This window comes from Saccopteryx leptura, chromosome 1 (assembly GCF_036850995.1).
Source record: "Saccopteryx leptura isolate mSacLep1 chromosome 1, mSacLep1_pri_phased_curated, whole genome shotgun sequence".
NCBI classification, from domain to species: domain Eukaryota; kingdom Metazoa; phylum Chordata; class Mammalia; order Chiroptera; family Emballonuridae; genus Saccopteryx; species Saccopteryx leptura.
In genome coordinates this window covers 236874341-236895238 of record NC_089503.1, presented here as the reverse complement: position 1 = coordinate 236895238, position 20898 = coordinate 236874341, and the positions used below count along the sequence as shown (strand labels likewise).

General features: G+C 41.1%; 1 protein-coding gene and 1 non-coding gene across 4 annotated transcripts; both read left to right on the top strand.

The window, feature by feature from the left end:
• Positions 1–13590: 13590 nt before the first annotated feature.
• Positions 13591–16236, top strand: HMGB2 (high mobility group box 2). Of its 3 annotated transcripts, none has more exons than XM_066387901.1 (5): positions 13591–13723; positions 14287–14472; positions 14696–14841; positions 14934–15108; positions 15691–16236. In XM_066387901.1, the coding sequence occupies exons 2-5, from the start codon at positions 14323–14325 to the stop codon at positions 15844–15846; spliced, it is 627 nt and encodes a 208-aa protein (XP_066243998.1). In that variant the 5' UTR covers positions 13591–13723; positions 14287–14322; the 3' UTR covers positions 15847–16236. The 3 variants fall into 3 exon arrangements, with proteins under 3 accessions (XP_066243998.1, XP_066243999.1, XP_066244000.1); XM_066387902.1 differs by having other exon boundaries at positions 13618–13723; positions 14303–14472; XM_066387903.1 differs by having other exon boundaries at positions 13621–13723; positions 14307–14472.
• Positions 16237–19919: 3683 nt separating this feature from the next.
• LOC136390196 (U6 spliceosomal RNA) lies at positions 19920–20026 on the top strand. The gene has a single exon (XR_010748629.1). It is a non-coding gene; the product is annotated as a U6 spliceosomal RNA (small nuclear RNA).
• The last annotated feature ends 872 nt before the right edge of the window (positions 20027–20898 follow it).

Below are 20898 nucleotides of genomic sequence, written 5' to 3'. Positions count from 1 at the left end.
TGTGCATTTCCGTTCTAGGATATGACAAAGGAAAACAAAAGAATTAAAATATTACATAAATTGAGTAGTCAAAAGAAAGATGCTAAATGGTTAATGCCTTGTGTTATCTTTTCAATCTGCACTGTCTCAGGGTGTTCTCTAGTTATATGTGGCTGTTTAACACTTAAAATATAGTTATTGTGACTGAAAAATGGAATTAATATAATGTAAATTATTTAAATTTTTAAAAACTGATTTCAGTTATTGGAAAACTTGTAAATATGTTTGGAACAACCAAGATATATGAATCTTTTTTTCAACCTTATTAAATCTAATTTCAGCATTGGAATTTGAGATGTGCCCTCTAAGTATAAACTACTATGGGATTTCAAAGACTTAGTAGCAGAAATTTAAAAAACAGAATATTGAGTATCTCATTAACAATTTTTATATTACATGCTGAAAAGATAATATTTTGATATATTGGTTTAAATAAAATATAACATTAAAATGAATTGTACCTAGTACATTTGTTTCTAATGTGGCTACTAGAACATCTAAAACTAACACACATCACTGACATACTTGCATTAGATAATGCTGGCTTAAAGTATTAAAACAGAGTACTACCACTTTGTTTAGGGATATATTTTCTTAAATAGTAAAAATGACAACATATGGACAGTTGGATACGTTCCAACTTCAGGGTTGTGGTTATCTTTCAGAAGGGAGGCCAAGGGATAGTAGGGAGATTCAAATAACTTGTATCTGTATGGTCATCTCACTACAAGTTTTTTGGTGATAGAGCCCTGCCAAGCTTCTTTAGATGTTTTAAAATGTCAAAGTGAATATTGAAAGGAAGAGCACAGGTAGAGAGCTGTGAGGAATACTATGATTCTTCCTTAGGAAAATTCAGAAGGAGAAAAACTAGTGGCCAAATACTGCTTTTCTGGGTTTTCTGATGAGTTACTGTCTTAAATAATTTACTACAAAAATAAAATGACTAGTCTTGATGCTGCTATGCAAAAGGAAGAAAATGCTCTTTAAAAAGTTATAGATTGGCCCTGGCCGGTTGGCCCTGGTCAGTAGAGCGTCGGCCTCTGCATGGCCCTGGGTGTGGAAGTCCCGGGTTCTATTCTCTGCCAGGGCACACAGGAGAAACGCCCAAATCGGCCTCTCCACCCTTCCCAGTCTACTTCTCTATCTCTCTCTTCCCCTCCCGCAGCCAACCCTGCATTGGAGCAAAGTTGGCTCAGGCACTGAGGATGGCTCCATGGCCTCTGTCTCAGGTGCTAGAACGACTCCTGCTTCAATGGATCAACTTCCCAGATGGGCAGAGCATCGGCCCCTGGTGGGCATGGCGGTGGATCCCCGTTGGGCGCATGCGGGAGAGTCTGTCTGACTGCCTCCCAGCTTCTAACTTCGGAAAATACAAAAAAAAAAAAGTTATGGATCAGCCCTGGTTGGTTGGCTCAGCAGTAGAGCATAGGTGGACATGTGGAATTTCCGTGTTCAATTCCTGATCAGGGCACAAAGGAGAAGCGACCATCTGCTTCTCCACCTCCCCCTCACTTCCCCTCCCTTAGCCATAGCTCATTGGAGGGAATGCCCCCACACCCCCACACACACCCCCACCCCCGCCACCCTGCTGAGGATGGCACCATGTCCTCCACTCAGGCGCTAAAATAGCTTCCTTGCCGAGTTAGAGCTATGGGACCAAGGGCCTCAGATGGACAGAGCATCTCCCCCTAGTAGGCTTGCCAGGTGGATACTGGTGGGGCACATGCGGGAGTCTTCTCTCTGTTGCCCCATCTTTCACTTAATAAGAAAAAAGAAAAAAAAAGCTATGAATCACTGACTGCAAAGAACAGAATACCTGTTTAAAAGTATCATTAGGAGTTTATTCTTCTTACATAAGAAGGCTGAGGGAAGATGCCTCCCGGCATTGCTTCTGTAGTTAAACAAGGTCAAGATTGGCATCTAGCCCTGGCCGGTTGGCTCAGCGGTAGAGCGTCGGCCTGGCGTGCGGGGGACCCGGGTTCGATTCCCGGCCAGGGCACACAGGAGAAGCGCCCATTTGCTTCTCCACCCCCCCCCCCACCTTCCTCTCTGTCTCTCTCTTCCCCTCCCGCAGCCAAGGCTCCATTGGAGCCAAGATGGCCCGGGCGCTGGAGATGCCCCGGATGGGCAGAGCGTCGCCCCTGGTGGGCGTGCCGGGTGGATCCCGGTCGGCGCATGCGGGAGTCTGTCTGACTGTCTCTCCCCGTTTCCAGCTTCAGAAAAATACAAAAAAAAAAAAAAAAAGATTGGCATCTATGATTTTCTTGCTTTTCCCTCATGCTACGCGGAATAGCATTCTCACAGTTGGTTAGAACCAGCAATAATCCATCAATAACTTATTTATAATCAAGGATAATCAGGGTATTTTTTACAGTAAGGAGGAAGGAGAGAATGAGTATTGGATAAGCAATTAAGAGTTATCTACAATAGTCTAGATTTAAGAAATATGATAGAATAGAACAAGACCACATTGCTTAAAATTCTTAAAGCATAAAAAATTCTTTCAGAAGTTAGCAGAAATGACTTATTGATTTTAATGAAAGTTTAAAAATAATTCTACCTTTGTAAAGCTAGGAAATACGTTCAGGTATTACTTACATTGACAAATCCACTCAGTAAATATTTGAGCCAATGACATATATATAGCACTCTCCCAGGTTCTATGAGAGATATAAAACATGACACACATTCCCTGCCTTCAAGAAACTTCTAAATACTCTTTGTATTATACTTTCTACTTTGTAAATCTCTCACAGGCATGAAATATTTGGAAGTCATAAAAACTCAACAGAAGAAATTTTTATCTGATAAGTAATAGGCCCTGTAGATCCTTGCCTATACTTCTCTGGTTTTACCACTTTAATGATCTGGGGCAGAATTTCAGCTGCCAGTATCTGCATCCCTTTGCTGAGTTCTTTCGTCTGCAAGGTGGAAGAAAGTGGTATCACAGAGTAGTTAGGGCAATTTGGAAGTGCTTGAGAATAATCACCCTCCATCTCAGCACCCCTTAGGCAATGTTATACAGACATCCCAGCTTCTTTGCCCTTCAAATGAGATAACTTTGAGGCATATATTTTCATACCACTTCCCTGAGTTTTCTGGTAGGATTATGTCTAGTCAGTAATAATGGAAGCTGGCTTGTGAGGCACCTTTTATTTACTGCCTTCCCATTTTTGTCTCACTTCCCCACTTCATACAGGTGTTTCCTGAACCTTGCAGATAAACTACTTGCAGTCAAGTCCTTGTCTCAGGATTATATTGGGCATTTCCACTAGGTTTGTCCACATACCCACCCCTCCGCTACAGTGTCAGTTCATTTGGTGGGCACAGGATTCAAGTCAAGCCAGTCTGACTCCTTCCCACGTAATTATGTTTAATGTGAAACAGGGAGAAAAGGGGTCTCTACTCTTTTTCTTAAAACCTCTCGTATTTCCAGCAGAACAGTGCATAACACAAAATAGGAACTTGCTAAATATTTGTAGAATATTCCATGAATACAATTCCTACTTTTTTATTGCTAACCCACATTTATGATCAGACATGAATTTTTTTTTTATTTTTATATTTTGTGACAGAGACAGAGTCACAGAGAGGAACAGATAGGGACAGAAAAGAAGGGAGAGAGATGAGAAGCATCAATTCTTCATGTGGCACCTTAGTTGTTCACTGATTGCTTTCTCATATGTGCCTTGACTAGAGGGCTACAGCAGACTGAATGACCCCTTGCTCAAACTAGCAACCTTGGGCTCAAGCTGGTGAGCCTTGCTCAAACCAGATGAGCTGCGCTCAAGTTGGCGACCTTGGGGTCTCGAACCTGGGTCCTCTGCATCCCAATCTGACACTCCATCCAGTGCACCACCGCCTGGTCAGGCTCAGATATTAATTTTAAATGTATAAATTACTCTTATTATGGTGTCATAGCATTGTCTGTAGTGGTTAAGAACATGGATTCAGAAGCAAGATGCTTGAGAATTGAACTCTGCCACTTACCAGTTGTTAGACTGTGTCGGTTATTTGTCTGTTGTCTCTCAGCTCCTTTCTCCTTCTACTCTCTCCTTTATATTATTACAAGGGTACTAGAATCCTAAAACAAACATTTCTCAGACTCACTTGCCAGTTGGTCTCATGCTCAGTTCTGCTAATGGGAGAATAAAAGGCAACAGGAATATAGGCATTTTTCCTCTTCAGGCTCCAGCAGCCTCAGCAGCACCATGCTTCTCTACTCTGGCTCCAGGAGTGAGGGGACCTGAAAAGCAGTGAGCAGGCATGGTTCTAACCATGCAGGGATTATGTTCCAAAAGCCTCAGAGAAGCACAGCCATTTGTGGGTTTTGGATAACACTACTTTCTCTTTTGTTCCCCCAGTGCTAGGATGGTAGTAGCTCTTCTTGTAGTTACCTCTGGATAACAATACCTCGCCATCTCTTTTTGCTCCTCCAGCCCTTCTGTAAGGAGTTCCTGAATAATAGAAGTAATAAGCATCCCTCTGAAATACCCAAAATGGTTTTTCTTTTCCTGACTTTATCCTGATACAGTTACCGTGGGCAAATAATTGATTAATTTTGCTTCAGTGACTTCCTCTTTAATACGAAATAATATATTTATCTTATTGGCATTAGGAGTATTAAATGGGTTAATATTTTTAGAGTACTTAGAACAAACAATACCTGACACAAAGCAGTTTGTTAAATAAATGGTTTTGTTTCATGTTATATTGTTAAATATATACATATGGAGTTAGCAATACAATTTGTTCTAATGTTCTGCTCCATATACTTATTCCTTTGTCCAACCTGCCCCATAACCCTCCCTTGTCCTTACTACTTCTCACTATTACTTGCCTACCTCGCATGCCTGTCTTCTCCTTTGCTCATCTCTTCTGTCATAAAACAACATCTATGTTTTTCACAGTGTCTTTTACTTACTTGCTTTAGACATAATGTAGACATTTTGGAGATCTTTAGGATTAAGGGTTTTTATGAAATGATTGTATATGAAGATGCTGAAGTGGTGAGAGGTGCATGCAGGTAGGAAGCAACACTGTAAATAGAAGATAAGATAGTAGGTTCTATTAGAAACTGAAGATGAATCCAGAAGCTTCATAGTGGAATGTCAGGGACCTCGTGTAGGAGAAAGGCTTCAGAAATACAGATTATTTTGGTTAAATTGCACCTATATTAACACTATCTTACATTTGTATGAAGTTATTTCATTGACTTCTGTTTTGAGATATTGAAAATGGACTTGTTTTTTATCTGATACTCAGCAGGGAGAGCAGAATCAGATTCTAGGACTATATTTAGTCCATTCACAAAATCCTGAAGACACCAATTCCCTCCCAAAGGAACCCCTCCCCCCAAAAAAGTAGAAATGCAATAGGCCTCGAAATTACTGAATAGACAGACTTCTGCTGTGTCTGTACAAAGACAGAATCATTGCTCAGAGAATTGGTTTCAGAAATTCCTAGAATTTCTGTTAAAGGTTGTCCTATAAGGTGTAAATATCATACTTCTTTTTATTAATTAGTCCAATCTTCAACTATGCATCAGTCTATTGACTTTTTTAGTCTCATAGAATTTCAGATTTTAAATTTACTTTTTAAAGTACATCTGAAAATCTCATGTTGTTTGTGAGCATGTTTTTAAATGCATTCTACTAAACATAGTAACAAACTTATTTAGAGAATAAAGTTATAAATATGTTACCTTTATGTTTATGAGTATTTACACCAGAATTTGCAATTTTAAGTCATTACCAAACTTAAAACTGTCATTGGTGCCTGACCAGGCGGTTGCGCAGTAGATAGAGCCTTGGACTGAGATGCGGAGGACCCAGGTTCGAGGCCCTGAGCTCGCCAGCTTGAGCGTGGATTCATCTGGTTTGAGCAAAAAGTTCACCAGCTTGGATCCAAGATCACTAGCTTGAGCAAGGGGTTACTCGGTCTCCCGTAGCCCCACGGTCAAGGCACATGTGAGAAAGCAATCAATGAACAACTAAAGTGCTACAACGAAAAACTGATGATTGATGCTTCTCATCTCTCTCCATTCCTGTCTGTCTGTCCCTATCTATCCCTCTCTCTGACTCTCTCTCTGTCTCTGTAAAAGAAAAAAACCCTGTCATTGGCTAGATAGAAAATTAGCATAGTATACATATATCACAAATTTAATTGGAAAGACAAAAGAGTAGCTAAAAATATTTATAAAATAATTATTTTCCTGTTGTATTTTCCTCTTCAGCTAAATATGGGCCAAATTCACAATTCAAGAGTTCCTGACACTCTTAACTACTCTTTCCTTAAATAGATTAGTTGTATTCACTTCCTCTTAAATAATTCCTTTATTTTCATACTGTATTCTGTAGCTCTCATTGTTCAAGTCTAAATTGTTCTTGACTATTTTGAATGCAGTGCTCTACAAGTGAAAAAAGAAGTCATTGACTTTATATATATATATAACCTGCATACAGGTTTTGGGTTTTGTGTGTGTGTATGTGTGTGAGCATAGTTTTTCATTTCTGTTGGGTAGATTCTAGGAGTGGAATCACTAGGTAAACATATGTTAAATTTTGAGAAACTACCAAACTGTTTTCTATAGTAACTACCATTGCACATCCCCACTGGTGATGTATGTGTTCCAATTTTATCACATCTTCAACAATACTTGCTATTTTCTCTTATTGATTATAGCCATCCTAGTGGGTATAAAATAATGTTATTGTGGTTTTTTAATTTGCAATTCTCTAATGATTACTGATGTTACACAAATTTTAATATACTTAATAGCCATTAGTCACTGGCTTTTTAGCATAGACTATTTAAGACCTGGTATCCTATATATAAGAGGATGAATTTTGCATATGCACATATCTACGTATGTATGCATGTATATACACACACACATACACACAAATGACTACTTTTAATCACTTTTTGAACAATGAAAGATGCTTAAAACAATTTAACTCTCTTTATTCCTTTTATCTTTTGTGCTAATATATATTTCCATGTTATAAAAACCCACAGGACAATATTATTATTGCTGTTTTAAACAAATAATACTCTTAAAATTTACCTGCGGTAACTACCCTATGTTCTTTTTTTCCTCTTGGTGATTTAGGACCATTTTCCTTAAGCAGGATTGCTGGCAATAAGTTTTCTCAGCTTTTGTTTTCCTGAAACATCCATATTTTGCCTCAATTCTTGAAGCCTTTTTCCCTGGATATACAACTTGAAGTTAGCATTTTTACTTCAGAAATTTAAAGATGCTATTCTATGGTCTACTGGATTTCCCAATTCCACTGAAGAGTCAGCATTCAGACTTATTGTTGCTTTTTAAAGTTTACTGTTTCTTTTCTCTCTGGTTCCTAATATATTTTGTCTTTAGTTTTCAAGGTTTTTATTATGATATACTCCAGATGATCTCATCTAATAGAGAGGATTTTTTTTTTTTTAAAGAGAGAGAGAGGAGAAGAAAGAGAAGGAGAACAAGAGAGAGAGAGAGGAGAGATGAGAAGCATCAACTCATAGTTGCTTCGGTTTAGTTGTTCATTGATTGCCTCTCTTATGTGCCTCGAAGGGGTAGGATTCTCAAGCCATCAGTGACTCCTTGCTCAGCCAGCGACCTTGGGCTCAAGCCAGTCTTGAGCTCTAGCCAGCGACCTTTGGGCTGAAGCCAGCCACCTTGGGATCATCAATAATTCTGAGCTCAAACTGGTGACCCTGGGCTCAAGCCAGAGACCCCATGCTCAGGCCCATGAGCCTATGCTCAAGCTGGCAACCTCAGACTTCGGGGTTTCAAACCAGTGACCTCAGTGGTCCGGGTTGAGGCTCTCTCCATTGCACTACCACCAGTCAGGCTACTAGAGAGGATTTGATCTTTATCCTGTTAGGCACAATCAACTCCTCTAATAGGTAGGACGATACGGGGTTGATAGTCTCAATCCAGTGAAGGATTGAACTATATGTATCCAGGCTGTGTTATAAAATTTTAGTAAGATCCAGTTCACCTCTGCTGCATTCCTGTTCCTCAGACATTGTCCTGTGAGCTTTTGGTTGAAGCCTTGGCAGTCTTTGTCTCCTTAGACTTGAGAAGATTCATTTCTGCTCTTTGGGTGTTTTGAGCTTGTCTCTCTGCATTTCTGTCTACACAACTCCACAAAATAGCAAATGCCTTCAGGAAGAGCCCAGGGATATATTTTTGGCAAATCCTCTCTCTCTAGCCAGACTTTTACCCACAAATACCATGAAACCCTACGAGATTTCACTTTGCCTTTTAGAAGCTTCTGGCACAATTCTAGCCTCCTATACCACCTGAGAATTCAGCCCATCTATGTGGAAAATAGATAATTATGTACATTTAGGTGTCCTCTAGTTACCAACTGATTGTGTTAACCCCACACAATTGCCAAAAACTGGCTAGATTCTCTTTCCCTTTGTAAAAGTCCTTATACCTGGGCCTAGTCATATTGAATCTCAGTTCCAGGCCTAAAATCTGCAAATTGTTCCCTAAAATCATCAGCACACCAGTAAAGAGCTCTTCCCTGTCTGGAATTTTAGTTTAAATTATTTTCATTCTTTAAAAAATTTATTTATTTACTTTAGAGAGATAGGGTGGGAGGGAGGCGGGGGAGGGGGGGGAGAGGAACATCAATCTGTTCCTGTCCATGCCCAGCAACCTCTGCGCATCAGTACAAGGCTCTAACTAACCAAGCTATCCAGCCAGGGCTGAATTATTTTGATTGCTTCAACTGATCTTTAATGTGTTTAAAAACATGAACTTTGCATTTGTCCTTTTTTATTCTCCTTATTTTTTTTAGATTTTACTTATTCATTTTTTAGAGAGAGGAGACAGACAGAGAGAGAGAAGGGGGAGGAGCAGGAAGCACTAACTCCCATATGTGCCTTGACCAGGCAAGCCTGGGTTTTGAACCAGCGACCTCAGTATTCCAGGTCGATGCTTTTACCCACTGTGCTACCGCAGGTCAGGCCAAAAGTGAGTAACTTTTTTGGTGCACATTTAGTTAATACTGATTCTCAAAAATAGTTAACAGCTTTAAAAAAAAATCAAAGTAAGTTTGCTTTTTTTTCATTGAAAATGCTAGCAATGGGATGAGAGGTTTTTGTTTTTTCTTAACTTGAATTTTAATTTCTTCAAAAATACATTAACTACATCACTAAACTCAATCTCTTAAGTGAGTATGTAGTTAGGCCTCCGAACCAGTGCTCTCTTCATAAGTGGATGTGCCTATTTGATAATACTTCAGTATGCTTATCCTTCTCTTTTCACTGCCTTTAAAACAACTTGAAAATATTAAACTTCAATATAAGATTCATCTAAGAAGCTAATATATATGTAAAGTAATGGTTTTAGTTTTTTACATTAACTATGCAACTTGTGAGAATAATTACTTTATATGTAAGTAATCTTGTATAAAGTATACTATATTTTGACTATGAGTTAATCAATAAATAATAAATAATTATTGAGAACTTATTTATTGCTCTGTGGTGGGGGAGTTACAAAGCAAGGTGTAAGTATATTCTCTTTCCCTCAAGATTCTGCAATCTGTTTTGATGATTAGATTATGGGAAGTTCAATTCTTAGGCTAACTGATTGAATAAATGATAGAATTTCAATAGCTAGCAAAACCCAGATCATTTCTACATAATTCTGCCAGCTTGACACTGCTATAGATAAGTTTGCGTTTACAGAATAGCTACTTACAGGATAGGGTACCTACTTTAAAAAGATCTTTAAGCCTAACTCATAATTAGTTTATTACTAAATATTTATATTGATACAATTTGTGAGATGCTGAACTAAGGCAAAGTTTGTTTTTTGTTTGTTTGTTTGTTTTTTTATTCATTTTTTAGAGGAGGTGGGGGGAGCTGGAAGTAACAACTCCCATATGTGCCTTGACCAGACAAGTGCAGGGTTTTGAACCGGCGACCTCAGCATTCCAGGTCAACGCTTTATCCACTGCGCCACCACAGGTCAGGCACAGGCAAAGTTTGGTACCGTATTTCCCCATGTATAAGATGCACTATTTTTCGAAAAATTTGGGGTCTAAAAACTGGGTGCATCTTATATAGTTGTAGATTTTTTTTACTTGAATTTACCGCTTTTTTGCGCAGATGAGGAGTTTGTAGGAATTTTATGATGAATAAACCTTAAGTTCAATAACTTTATGTAATACAATTTTTTTCAAAGTTCAGGCAGGCCCTCAAATTAAGGTGCATCTTATACATGGGAATGTCTTATACATGGGGAAATATAGTACATAAAATGATATATTGGCATCATCTAAGGAGGGGTAAACTGGTAAGATAGTTTTACTTGAAGACTAAGACAACTGAATAATATTGTATAGCTACAGTTTGCTTTATATAGTTTATTACATTTGGGTAGCTATAAACATTTATCTCATCAAATACTGTCCTGAACTAATGGGCTCACAACTAATTGGTATTCATACCCAAAGAATTTCTTAGAACACAAGTTATCTTTTAAAATTTTAATTGCTACCTAACAATTGCACAAGTTAAGATATTTATCTCCCCACATTATGATCACATATTCACAGAACTATAGAACCATACAACTTAAAAGCTGAATGATACTGTAGAGATTATCCCCCAAATGTCATTTTGCAATTTCTCATTCAGAAGCCTAGAATATTAGCATAGAGTTCAAAATCACAAGTCCTTGCTGGATTTTAATTTATACATTTTTTAAAATGAAGAACAAACACTTTTTTCTTTATCATCTTTAGAAAGGTATCATTTTGATAAACATAAATCTTGGCCTGACCAGGCTGTGGCACAGTGGACAGAATGTTGGCCTGGGACTCAGAGGACCCAGATTCAAAACCCTGAAGTCCCTGGCTTGAGCTCGGGCTCCCCAGCTTGAGCACAGGGTCACTGGCTTGAGCTTGGGATCATAGACATGACCCCATGGTTGCTAGCTTGAGCCCAAAGATTGTTGGCTTGAAGCCCAAGGTTGCTGGCTTGAGCAAGAGGTCACTAGCTCAGCTGGAGTCCCCCCATCCCCCATCAAGGCACATATGAGAAAGCAATCAGTGAATAGCTAAGATGTTGCAACTAAGTATTGACGCTTCTCATCTCTCTCCCTTCCAGTCTGTCTGTCTCTCTCGCTAAACAATAACAACAACAAAAAAAAATCCCATAAATTTGGAATTTTTTTTTTTTAGAATATATGAAATTGAGGTATTCCTGGAAATAAATGGTTCTAAAGTTTTGAGTTTTAGAAGTACACTCTTATTTTCCCATTTAGAACCATAACATGATTAGGAACACAATGAGAAACACTTTCAGTATTACCTTTTAATAGAATATTTCAATTTTTTGATAGTAATAGTAATTGTAATGTAATTCATAATGGTGAACTAGGCTTCTGGTGTATTTAATTCATCTTTTCAAAACTACATTTGGGACTAGATTTCTTTGTGTTATCAGATTCTTTCAGCATATGATTTTTATTCAATAAAAGAATTGTTCTGTAACCAACAACTGTTTATATCACACTTAAACCTTACTTCATTTATCACTTCACTGTGCATCTCAATGCTACTTCTAGGTCAGGAAGTACAGCATGAAAGTGAAGTCTTGGCATCAACAGTAAACACAGATTAAATATAGAAATGTTTTCCTGTTCTCTGCTGTGATGGAGTAAAGAATGTAAATTGGTGTTGGCTGGGTTGGGTTCTTCTGTGGGCTGTAAGGGCAAGATCTATTGTAGGCTTTTCTCTCTAGCTTGTAGAGTGCCACATTCTCACTGTGTTATTTTTCACATAATTTTAACTCTAAGCCTGTATCTGTGCTCAGTTTCCCTTTTTATAAGGACACTAGTCATACTGGATTAGGAGCCCACCCAGCTTCTGTATGACCTCCTCTTATCTAATTATATCAACAATGACCCTATTATCAAATGAGGTCAGTTCAATTGTGCTATAAAGCACACAAAAATAAAAACTGACAAAGTAAATCATACCATAGTATTTAAATAGCAATAAACAGATCACTCATGCATTTCACCTTTCAAATTTATTTTTAAATTCAGCAGCATTAAGTACATGCATATGTTCTGCAATTAAATATCTATTTTCACGGAAAATACATTTTTTTTAAAAAAAATTAGTTTTTCTTAATAAATCTAGATTAATAGCTGCTGGTTCTGAGGTTCTATTGAGTGTGATTACCAATAAGAAACCAAGCAGAAGCAGAGTCAACAAATGCCAGTGAACTTACTGAGAAAATAAGACAGACAACTTAAAAGTTGTCAGTGCAACATATGTGCCAATCGGAAAAAACAGCGTTCAAAACTAAATACAACACAGTAATAGCTTACTGTCGGTCAAAGTCCTTCCACCCTGGGAAAAAAGCAGTTTGTGACAGTAGAGAGGTAAAGGTAGTTTTGGTGGACTCTCACAAGCCACTAAAACGAAGTTAACCTAGGTTTGGAGGAGTCTGTAATATGCAGCTGTGATGCAGTTTGGTGAATATGTGCAATTGAGGGTAGGGTGCATCATCTATATTGGTTTTAAGGGAGTGTCAAATGGATCTTTGATATTGAAAGCGTTTTAAAAACTATCACATTAGAGGGACAAGACAAGGAATAACAAGGTGACAGCTAGGCTAGCCGAAGGGGCGTGGGTCAGCAGGGCTTCGACCTCTCAACGTCGCGCGCGTGGGGACAGGGTCCCAGCAAGGCGGCCACAGCCCGCAAGCCCGACCCGGAGAGTAGGGCGGGGCCGAGGGAGAGGCCGCCCGCCCCCGCCCCGTCGGGTCCCCGAAGGCGCTCTTGTTTACTTCTCGGTATTTGACACTTGAGACAAAGGGGAAAGGGAAGGAGGTGGGAGGGGCCTCCTGAGGGAAACTCCACCGGCAGAAAGCGCCTTGCTTCTAGGTCGGCCTGGGACACCCCTCGAGAGGCGGGAACGGCTGCCCTCCGCGCCCTCTCCCAGGTTCCCCGCTAACTCCTGTCCTCCTAGGGTTCCACCCCAACCTCAGCGACAACGGGCGGAGCTAGGCAACCGCTCCGCAGGGCAAGCGCCTCGGTCTTTCCCCCTTTATTCTTCTCTGAACAGGGCAGAGGAGAACCAGGACCCGGCCAGCGGTCGGAGCAGGCTGCTTCTGTTACCTCAGTGACCCACGCCGCGGCCGCCACTTTTAAAGAACGACCCCCAATATTTTTAAATCTGGCGGGGCTTTCCCTTTCGGGCCAACCACTCCCCCCGTTTACTGCTCTAACCAGTCAGAGTCAGGCCCGCCATTTTTCAAACCCTCCTCCTGCCGCCAATCAGGATCGAGCAATACATTCCCCTCCTGACCGGTTCTAACGGGTCTGGGAGTTAACGACCTGGGCGACCCACCGAACCTGCTAGGCTGGGGGCGGAGGGGCGGGCCAGACGAATTACCGACCAATGGAAAATCTCTATTGGGAGCGGGCGGGGCCTCTAGGGGTTTGAATAATCACCCGACCCAATCATAGGGATGGGGGTGTGGCCTGCGGTCCAGCACGTCAAGTTGCCGTGGCGCGGAGAACTCTGCAAAACAAGAGGCTGAGGATTGGGTTAGCGATAAACCAGTTCACGCCGGAGCTCAGCGAGGGAGGCCTCTCGGACAGACCCGGCCGCACGGCGCGACTCTGAGGAAAACCTACCACCAGGCAAGAATGCCCTTCGACTCCCTGGGGTTGGCGGGCCTGCTGTCCCCTCTTCCCTCATAGCCTTCCAGCCGGACAGGACGCGGTGGTTCTCGGGCTTCGCCCCGGCGAGCGGAGTCTGGGGTGCGGGCCGGTGAGGGCCAGGGGCTGTGCACGGCGGCCGGGAAGCTCGTCCGGGACCAGTTCCGGTCGTGTTTTTTTAAATGTCGGTCTCGAGGCGACAACTCTGATTGGGGCTCGCGCCGTGGAAGCCGGTGGACATTTCTGTCAGGAAAGGGGTTTCGAGGGCGTCCGCGGCGTCCCCTTCCTGCCCCGGGCGGGGGGGGGGGCGGGCGGCGGCGGCGGAGCTCCGGCCTCCGGGAGGGACGCGGCCGCTCGCGCCTGAGGAGACTGACTGGGCCGGGGCGACTCGGGTCGGGCCGGGCGGAGCGCGTGCGCGGAGGCGGCGTGGCGGCCGCCGCGGGGCGCGGGGCGGCTGGGCCCGCGGGGCGGTGGCGGGGCGCGGCGCGGCGCGGGCGCGCGCGGATTTGGGCGGGAAGCCGAGCCCCGCCGGCGCCCACCCATAGGGATTTCGCCCCAAAGATAGACGCCGTCTGTCAGCCATGGCGAAGGGAGACCCCAACAAGCCGAGGGGCAAGATGTCCTCGTACGCCTTCTTCGTGCAGACCTGCCGGGAGGAGCACAAGAAGAAGCACCCGGACTCTTCCGTCAACTTCTCCGAGTTCTCCAAGAAGTGCTCGGAGAGATGGAAGGTGAGCGGGCCGGCGCCGCCGGGTTCCGGGCGCGCGGGAACTCCGGGCCGGGCCCGCGGAGCCCGAACCCTGCGAGGTCGAGGCGGGCCGGGCAGGGTTCGGTTAGGACGGCCAAAGCCGAGAGCTGGGGCCCGGGGCGTGCGGCCCCGGCCCCCGACCGCGTCTCCCGGAGGGCCCGGGCCACGCGCCTGCCGTGCTCTGACTGCCCCTTTCACGCGCGCAGACCATGTCAGCAAAGGAAAAGTCCAAGTTCGAGGACATGGCCAAGAGCGACAAAGCGCGCTATGACAGGGAGATGAAGAACTACGTGCCTCCCAAGGGCGACAAGAAGGGAAAGAAAAAAGATCCCAATGCGCCTAAAAGGCCTCCGTAAGTTGTTTTTGTTTTTTTAAGGTAACTCAGATTGCCCCTTGATTTTTTTTTTTTTCATTCAGTTTATTAACTCTGTTACTTCCTTTCAGATCTGCCTTCTTCCTGTTTTGCTCTGAACATCGCCCAAAGATCAAAAGTGAACACCCTGGTTTGTCCATTGGGGATACTGCAAAAAAACTGGGTGAAATGTGGTCTGAACAGTCAGCCAAAGATAAGCAACCGTATGAGCAAAAAGCAGCGAAGCTAAAGGAGAAATATGAAAAGGTACACTTTTTAAAACCAGGGTTGAAACCAGGTAGATATTTTCTGAGTATGTTAGAAGCGGATATAAACTGCAGAAAGTTGGGAAGTGTAAATGATCTTGTTCTAATGGCTGTCAGCTGCGCTTTGAACAGGCCTATGAAAGTGGTACTCTTAGGCAACAAAACTAATGGAGAAATCTCCTTTCTTTTGACTGGAACCAGTGTTGGTAGCACAGGTAGATTCTTGCCTGTAAACTGTCATTTGTGATTATGTAGATCTCTGTTTGACAGAGTGGGGGCCACATCTGTTTCATGCAGATATCTCTAAAATACGGAGTTGAAAGGTATAGTTGGGCTCAGTGAGGTAAATGAGTGTTGGTAATGAAAGGAGTGACACGATCTCATTAACACCACTGCATCATTTTATGTCATTAGCTTTCTAAAGCCTGGAAGAAACAAATGCTCTCAAAACTGGGTTAGGCAGTAATTTTTTTAGATGGCCACCAGGGTTATTGGTCAATAATCTTAGATTGTTTACAATGTAGTGGTTTTCAGTTGAGAAATGACACCGGATACCGATTTTATTTTCTTTGTTGTATTTCAGGATATTGCCGCATACCGTGCCAAGGGCAAAAGTGAAGTGGGAAAGAAGGGTCCTGGCAGGCCAACAGGCTCAAAGAAGAAGAACGAACCAGAAGATGAGGAGGAGGAAGAAGAGGAAGATGATGAGGAGGAGGAAGAGGATGAAGATGAAGAATAAATGGCTGGCTGTCCTGTAATGTGTATGGAGTATGTTTGTATGCTCAGGCAATTGTTTGGCTAAGAATGTGAATTCAAGTGCAGCTCAATATTAGCTTCAGTATAAAAACTGTACAGATTTTTGTATAGCTGATAAGGTTCTTTGTAGAGAAAATACTTTTTTAAAAATGCAGGTTGTAGCTTTCTGAGGGGCTACTGCATACAGTTAGATTTTAAGGCTTCTGATGTTAAATGTTTCTAAATATTTAATGGTTTCTTTAATTTCTTGACTTGTGTATGGTGGCAAAGCAGACTCGGAATTAGTTTCGTCTCAGTAGTAAATTTTGGGTTATTTAGAATGTTGCATTTTGTTTTTTAAAAAGTTTTGTAATAAAATTATGTATATTATTTCTATTGTCTTTGTCTTAATATATTAAATTAGATTTCATTTTAAAAAATACACAGGATCTGAAAGCAAGTCAACTTTTTTGTATTTCTGCCTAATTTTTAGACATACTTGATTTCATAAAATATTTGGTTAAAAGAAAAAGATAATGCCCGTATTCATATTCACAAAGTGTTCTTTAAAAATCAGATATGGAATTTAAAGGATTTTAAAAATTTATGCAGTTTTCCAAATGAATGTTTTCTTGAGATTTCTATTGTATTAACTAACTTGTCCACAACTCAGGATTTTTATTTTTTTTTAAACTGACAGTTTATCTTGAGAGCAACTTGAACTTTTTTTTTTTAACAGATAGGGACAGACAGGAAGGGAGAGAGATGAGAAGCGTCAATTCTTCCTTGCAGCTCCTTAGTTGTTCATTGATTGCTTTCTCATATGTGCCTTGACCGTGGGCCTTCAGCAGACCGAGTGACCCCTTGAGCCAGTGACCTTGGGCCCAAGCTGGTGACCCCGGGGTCTCGAACCTTGTCTCGAACCTTGGTCCTCAGCGTCCCAGTCCGACGCTCTATCCACTGCCACTGCCTGGTCAGGCGAGGGCAACTTTAATATGAAGCAGAGGAACTAGTCTAGTAAATCTATACCTAAAAACACAAACTTAAGCACATCATTTAATAAGGTTTGCATTTTCTGGTAAACTATTAAAAGTAAAATTCTGGGGTGAATTTTGAATTAAATTTAAAAATGAGTGTGGTCTTAAGCTTTAGAATTCTGGTAACCTAAGAAGGCAATTGAGATGGTTATTGTGATCTCCCATAGCAAATTGGATAAAATTTCACTAGGAATTTATACAAGGGGAAGAAATTGAGAAATGCTCATTTGAAGAAGTAGTTGCTTATATTTGAATTTAGGTAACTTGAATAGTTATCAGATTATTAGTGAAACTTGACTATTTGCTAAATGCAGAAGAAACCTCTTTGTTGATAGTTTTATAGGTGAACCTGACAATCTTAGTTTACTTAAGTTTTATAGTAGAAGCCAAAGTTCTTATCCAACCTTGGGAGCCTTGCTTGTCTATCTTATGTGATATTTGTAATAAATCCTTAGTATTATTTCATAAATGTAATACATACCAAAGTTTTAAGTGGAAGTGAGGCATCAGTATGATGAGCAGAGCAAATGACAAAGTCTTCACACTTTTATAATTGTCTGCTATTAATCATGTCCTAATGGTTATAGATTTAAATGTGGGGGTTTTGTTCATAAAGTGAAAACATTTAAATATTTCTGGTTTCAGGTGAGTTAACACTAAAAATTGCCAGTAATATATTTTAGAGGCATACCTAGGCGTTGATTCCAGTTCCCCCGCTCTACAAAAATACTAGCTGCATGAACTTCACCTCTGAACTTGTTTCTCCTTGTTTGTAATTTGGGATTAATACCTGTGTCACAGTGTTTTAATGATTAAGTGAGAATGTTGCAAAGTATTTAAAACAACACCTAGAAGGAATGTTAAATAGAAGTTTCTAGAAGAAAATTGAAATAGAGTAAAAGTATGTTTCCTTAAGGATTTCTAAGTATAAATTAGATCAATTGCCATCTTTTTGTGAATTTTTGTGACTGCTTTCATTCTGTTCTTTATATAAAATACGTTTCCAAGCTAAGAATGACTCAGTTTAGAGCTGATTCAAAATAAACTCAGGATTTGAGATGAGTCCTCCAATTGGATGTTTTGTAAGTATGGATTAAAATTTCAAATCTCTGAAAGATTAGTATGTTTCCAAGACTAGAAGACTTGAAGACTAGTTATGTAGGAAAGCATTGAAATAGGGATAAGAATGTAGTTCTATCCCAGACCATCCTGTACTTAGGGGTCTGTTCATGAAAACCTTTTCTTTTAAAAACTAGGAACCATTCATACCATTAAATATTAATGGTGCACAATGTAAAAGGGCTATGTATTGGATGCTTTATATCTTTGATTCCCAGCTACCTGGTTCTCCCAGGAGGCAACCCCAAGAATGCAATAATTTATTCTTCAACATTAAATGTATGTATATTAATATTAAATAAATTGGAGCTTACTATAGTACTGCCCCTTAGTCTCATCATTGTAGAGTTAAATGTTTTAAATAGCTATCTGCATAGTTTCCCGTTGGATAGATAATAATTTAATTCCCTAAAGTTAGGTTGGGTTTTTTTGTTTTTGTTTTTTGCTTTAAGACCAATGTTGCTGTGAATAGAATAGCTTTGTGTATGATTTTGTAAAGTCCTATAAAAACAAAAATTTATACATTTTAAAATTTGCTACTTATGACCACTAAAATCAGTACTAGATATATGTTAGAAACTGCTTGGTGCTTTTGTTAACTTACTGTGGCCTGCCAAAATTTCTCAGTAGAAGCTGTAGTAATATACATTCCACAGCAATGAATGTTTTAGAGTGCCTATTCCCTTATCTTGAGCAACATAATAGTTCTCAGACTTAATCTTTGCTATTCTGACATGTTAAAAATGGTTCCTCTTATTAGCAGTTTAGCTTATTTTTGTTTAAGAGCCATTTGTTTCCTGTGGTTTTCTGTCTCATTGGTCTTTTTATTGGTAGTTTGTGGGAATTAAGAAAAAGGACCCTTTGTGACGCATTGTAAATATTTTTGTCTTTGTCGGTTGTCTTTTGACTTTATGATGCTTTTGTTGTGCAGATTTACTGTAGGCAAATTTATTTTTTAGGGGCCTTAAGAAGCCTTTCTCATTCATAAAAATTGTCTTTGCTTTCTTTTAAAAATTATTAATTAAATATTTGAGCCTTTTGGTCTTTTAATCTATAAAGGCAGGTGCTGGGTTAGAAGATTCTAAGGGCCCTTACACACCAAAGTAGTCACTTCTGAATTTAACAGGACTGGATGCCTTTTTCTTAAGTATTTTGCTTTTAGCATCATTTACTGTAAGGAGTAAATCATAAGCTTGTCTTAGGATAGTACAAATAGAGCATTATCTTAAACCATATATATATATATATATATATATATATATATATATATATATATATATATATATGCATGCCACTGAACATATTTACAAAGCTGCAATGATTTTACTTCTTGGGGAATAGCAAGAAGAAAGTTAAAGGAACTGTATTGCCATTTAAAAGATCCAGTCCTGGCCCTGGCCGGTTTGCTCAGCGGTAGAGCGTCGGCCTGGCGTGCGGGGGACCCGGGTTTGATTCCCGGCCAGGGCACATAGGAGACGCGCCCATTTGCTTCTCCACCCCCCCCCCCCCCTCCTTCCTCTCTGTCTCTCTTCCCCTCCCGCAGCCAAGGCTCCATTGGAGCAAAGATGGCCCGGGCGCTGGGGATGGCTCCTTGGCCTCTGCCCCAGGCTCTAGAGTGGCTCTGGTCTCGGCAGAGCGACGCCCCGGAGGGGCAGAGCATCGCCCCCTGGTGGGCAGAGCATCGCCCCTGGTGGGCGTGCCGGGTGGATCCCGGTCGGGCTTATGCGGGAGTCTGTCTGACTGTCTCTCCCCGTTTCCAGCTTCAGAAAAATACAAAAAATAAAATAAAAAATAAAAGATCCAGTCCTTTTAAAATAAAATTTTATCTATAGAAATCAACCACTTTGGACTAGTTCTCATGAGATTCCGATTGAAAAGTATGACTTGATGTGGTAAAGTGAGCATATAAGAAAGTAAGCTCGTGCACGCTTCGGCAGCACATATACTGAAATTGGAACGGTACAGAGAAGATTAGCATGGCCCCTGCGCAAGGATGACACTCAAATTCGTGAAGCGTTCCATATTTTTGAGGAAAAAAAAAAAGTAAGCTCTATGAGGACAGTTAATTTTTAATTTTTGTATATTATGGTCCCCTCTTATCTGTGGTTTCACTTTCCACCATTTCAGGCGTCCATGGTCAAAAATATTAAATGGAACATTCCAGAAATAAACAATTTGTAATTTTATATTGTACTTCATTCTGAATAGCATGATAAAATCTCTTGCCTCTCCACCCTCTATTCTACCTGGACATGAATCATCCCTTTGTCCAGCATGTCCAGTCAGCATCTGTTAGTCACTTAGTTGTCTCTTACCAGAAAGGGAGACCACATGTATATAACAGTATATTGTTAAAATTATTCTATTGTTTTTTTGTGTTTTTTTGTATTTTTCTGAAGCTGGAAACGGGGAGAGACAGTCAGACTCCCGCATGCGCCCAACCGTGATCCACCCGGCATGCCCACCAGGGGGCGACGCTCTGCCCACCAGGGGGCGATGCTCTGCCCCTCGGGGGGGGGGGGGGGCGCTCTGCCGCGACCAGAGCCACTCTAGCGCCTGGGGCAGAGGCCAAGGAGCCATCCCCAGCGCCCGAGCCATCTTTGTTCCAATGGAGCCTCGCTGCGGGAGGGGAAGGGAGAGACAGAGAGGAAGGAGAGGGGGAGGGGTGGAGAAGCAGATGGGCACTTCTCCTGTGTGCCCTGGCCGGAATCGAACCTGGGACTTCTGCACGCCAGGCCGACGCTCTACCACTGAACCAACCGGCCAGGGCTAAAATTATTCTATTGTTAATCTCTTATTGCCTAATATATGAACTATCATAGGTATGCACATGGAAGTCTAGTCATCTCTATTCTCTTAAAAATTTTTATTTTGAAATTAAATTTAATTGGGGTGACATT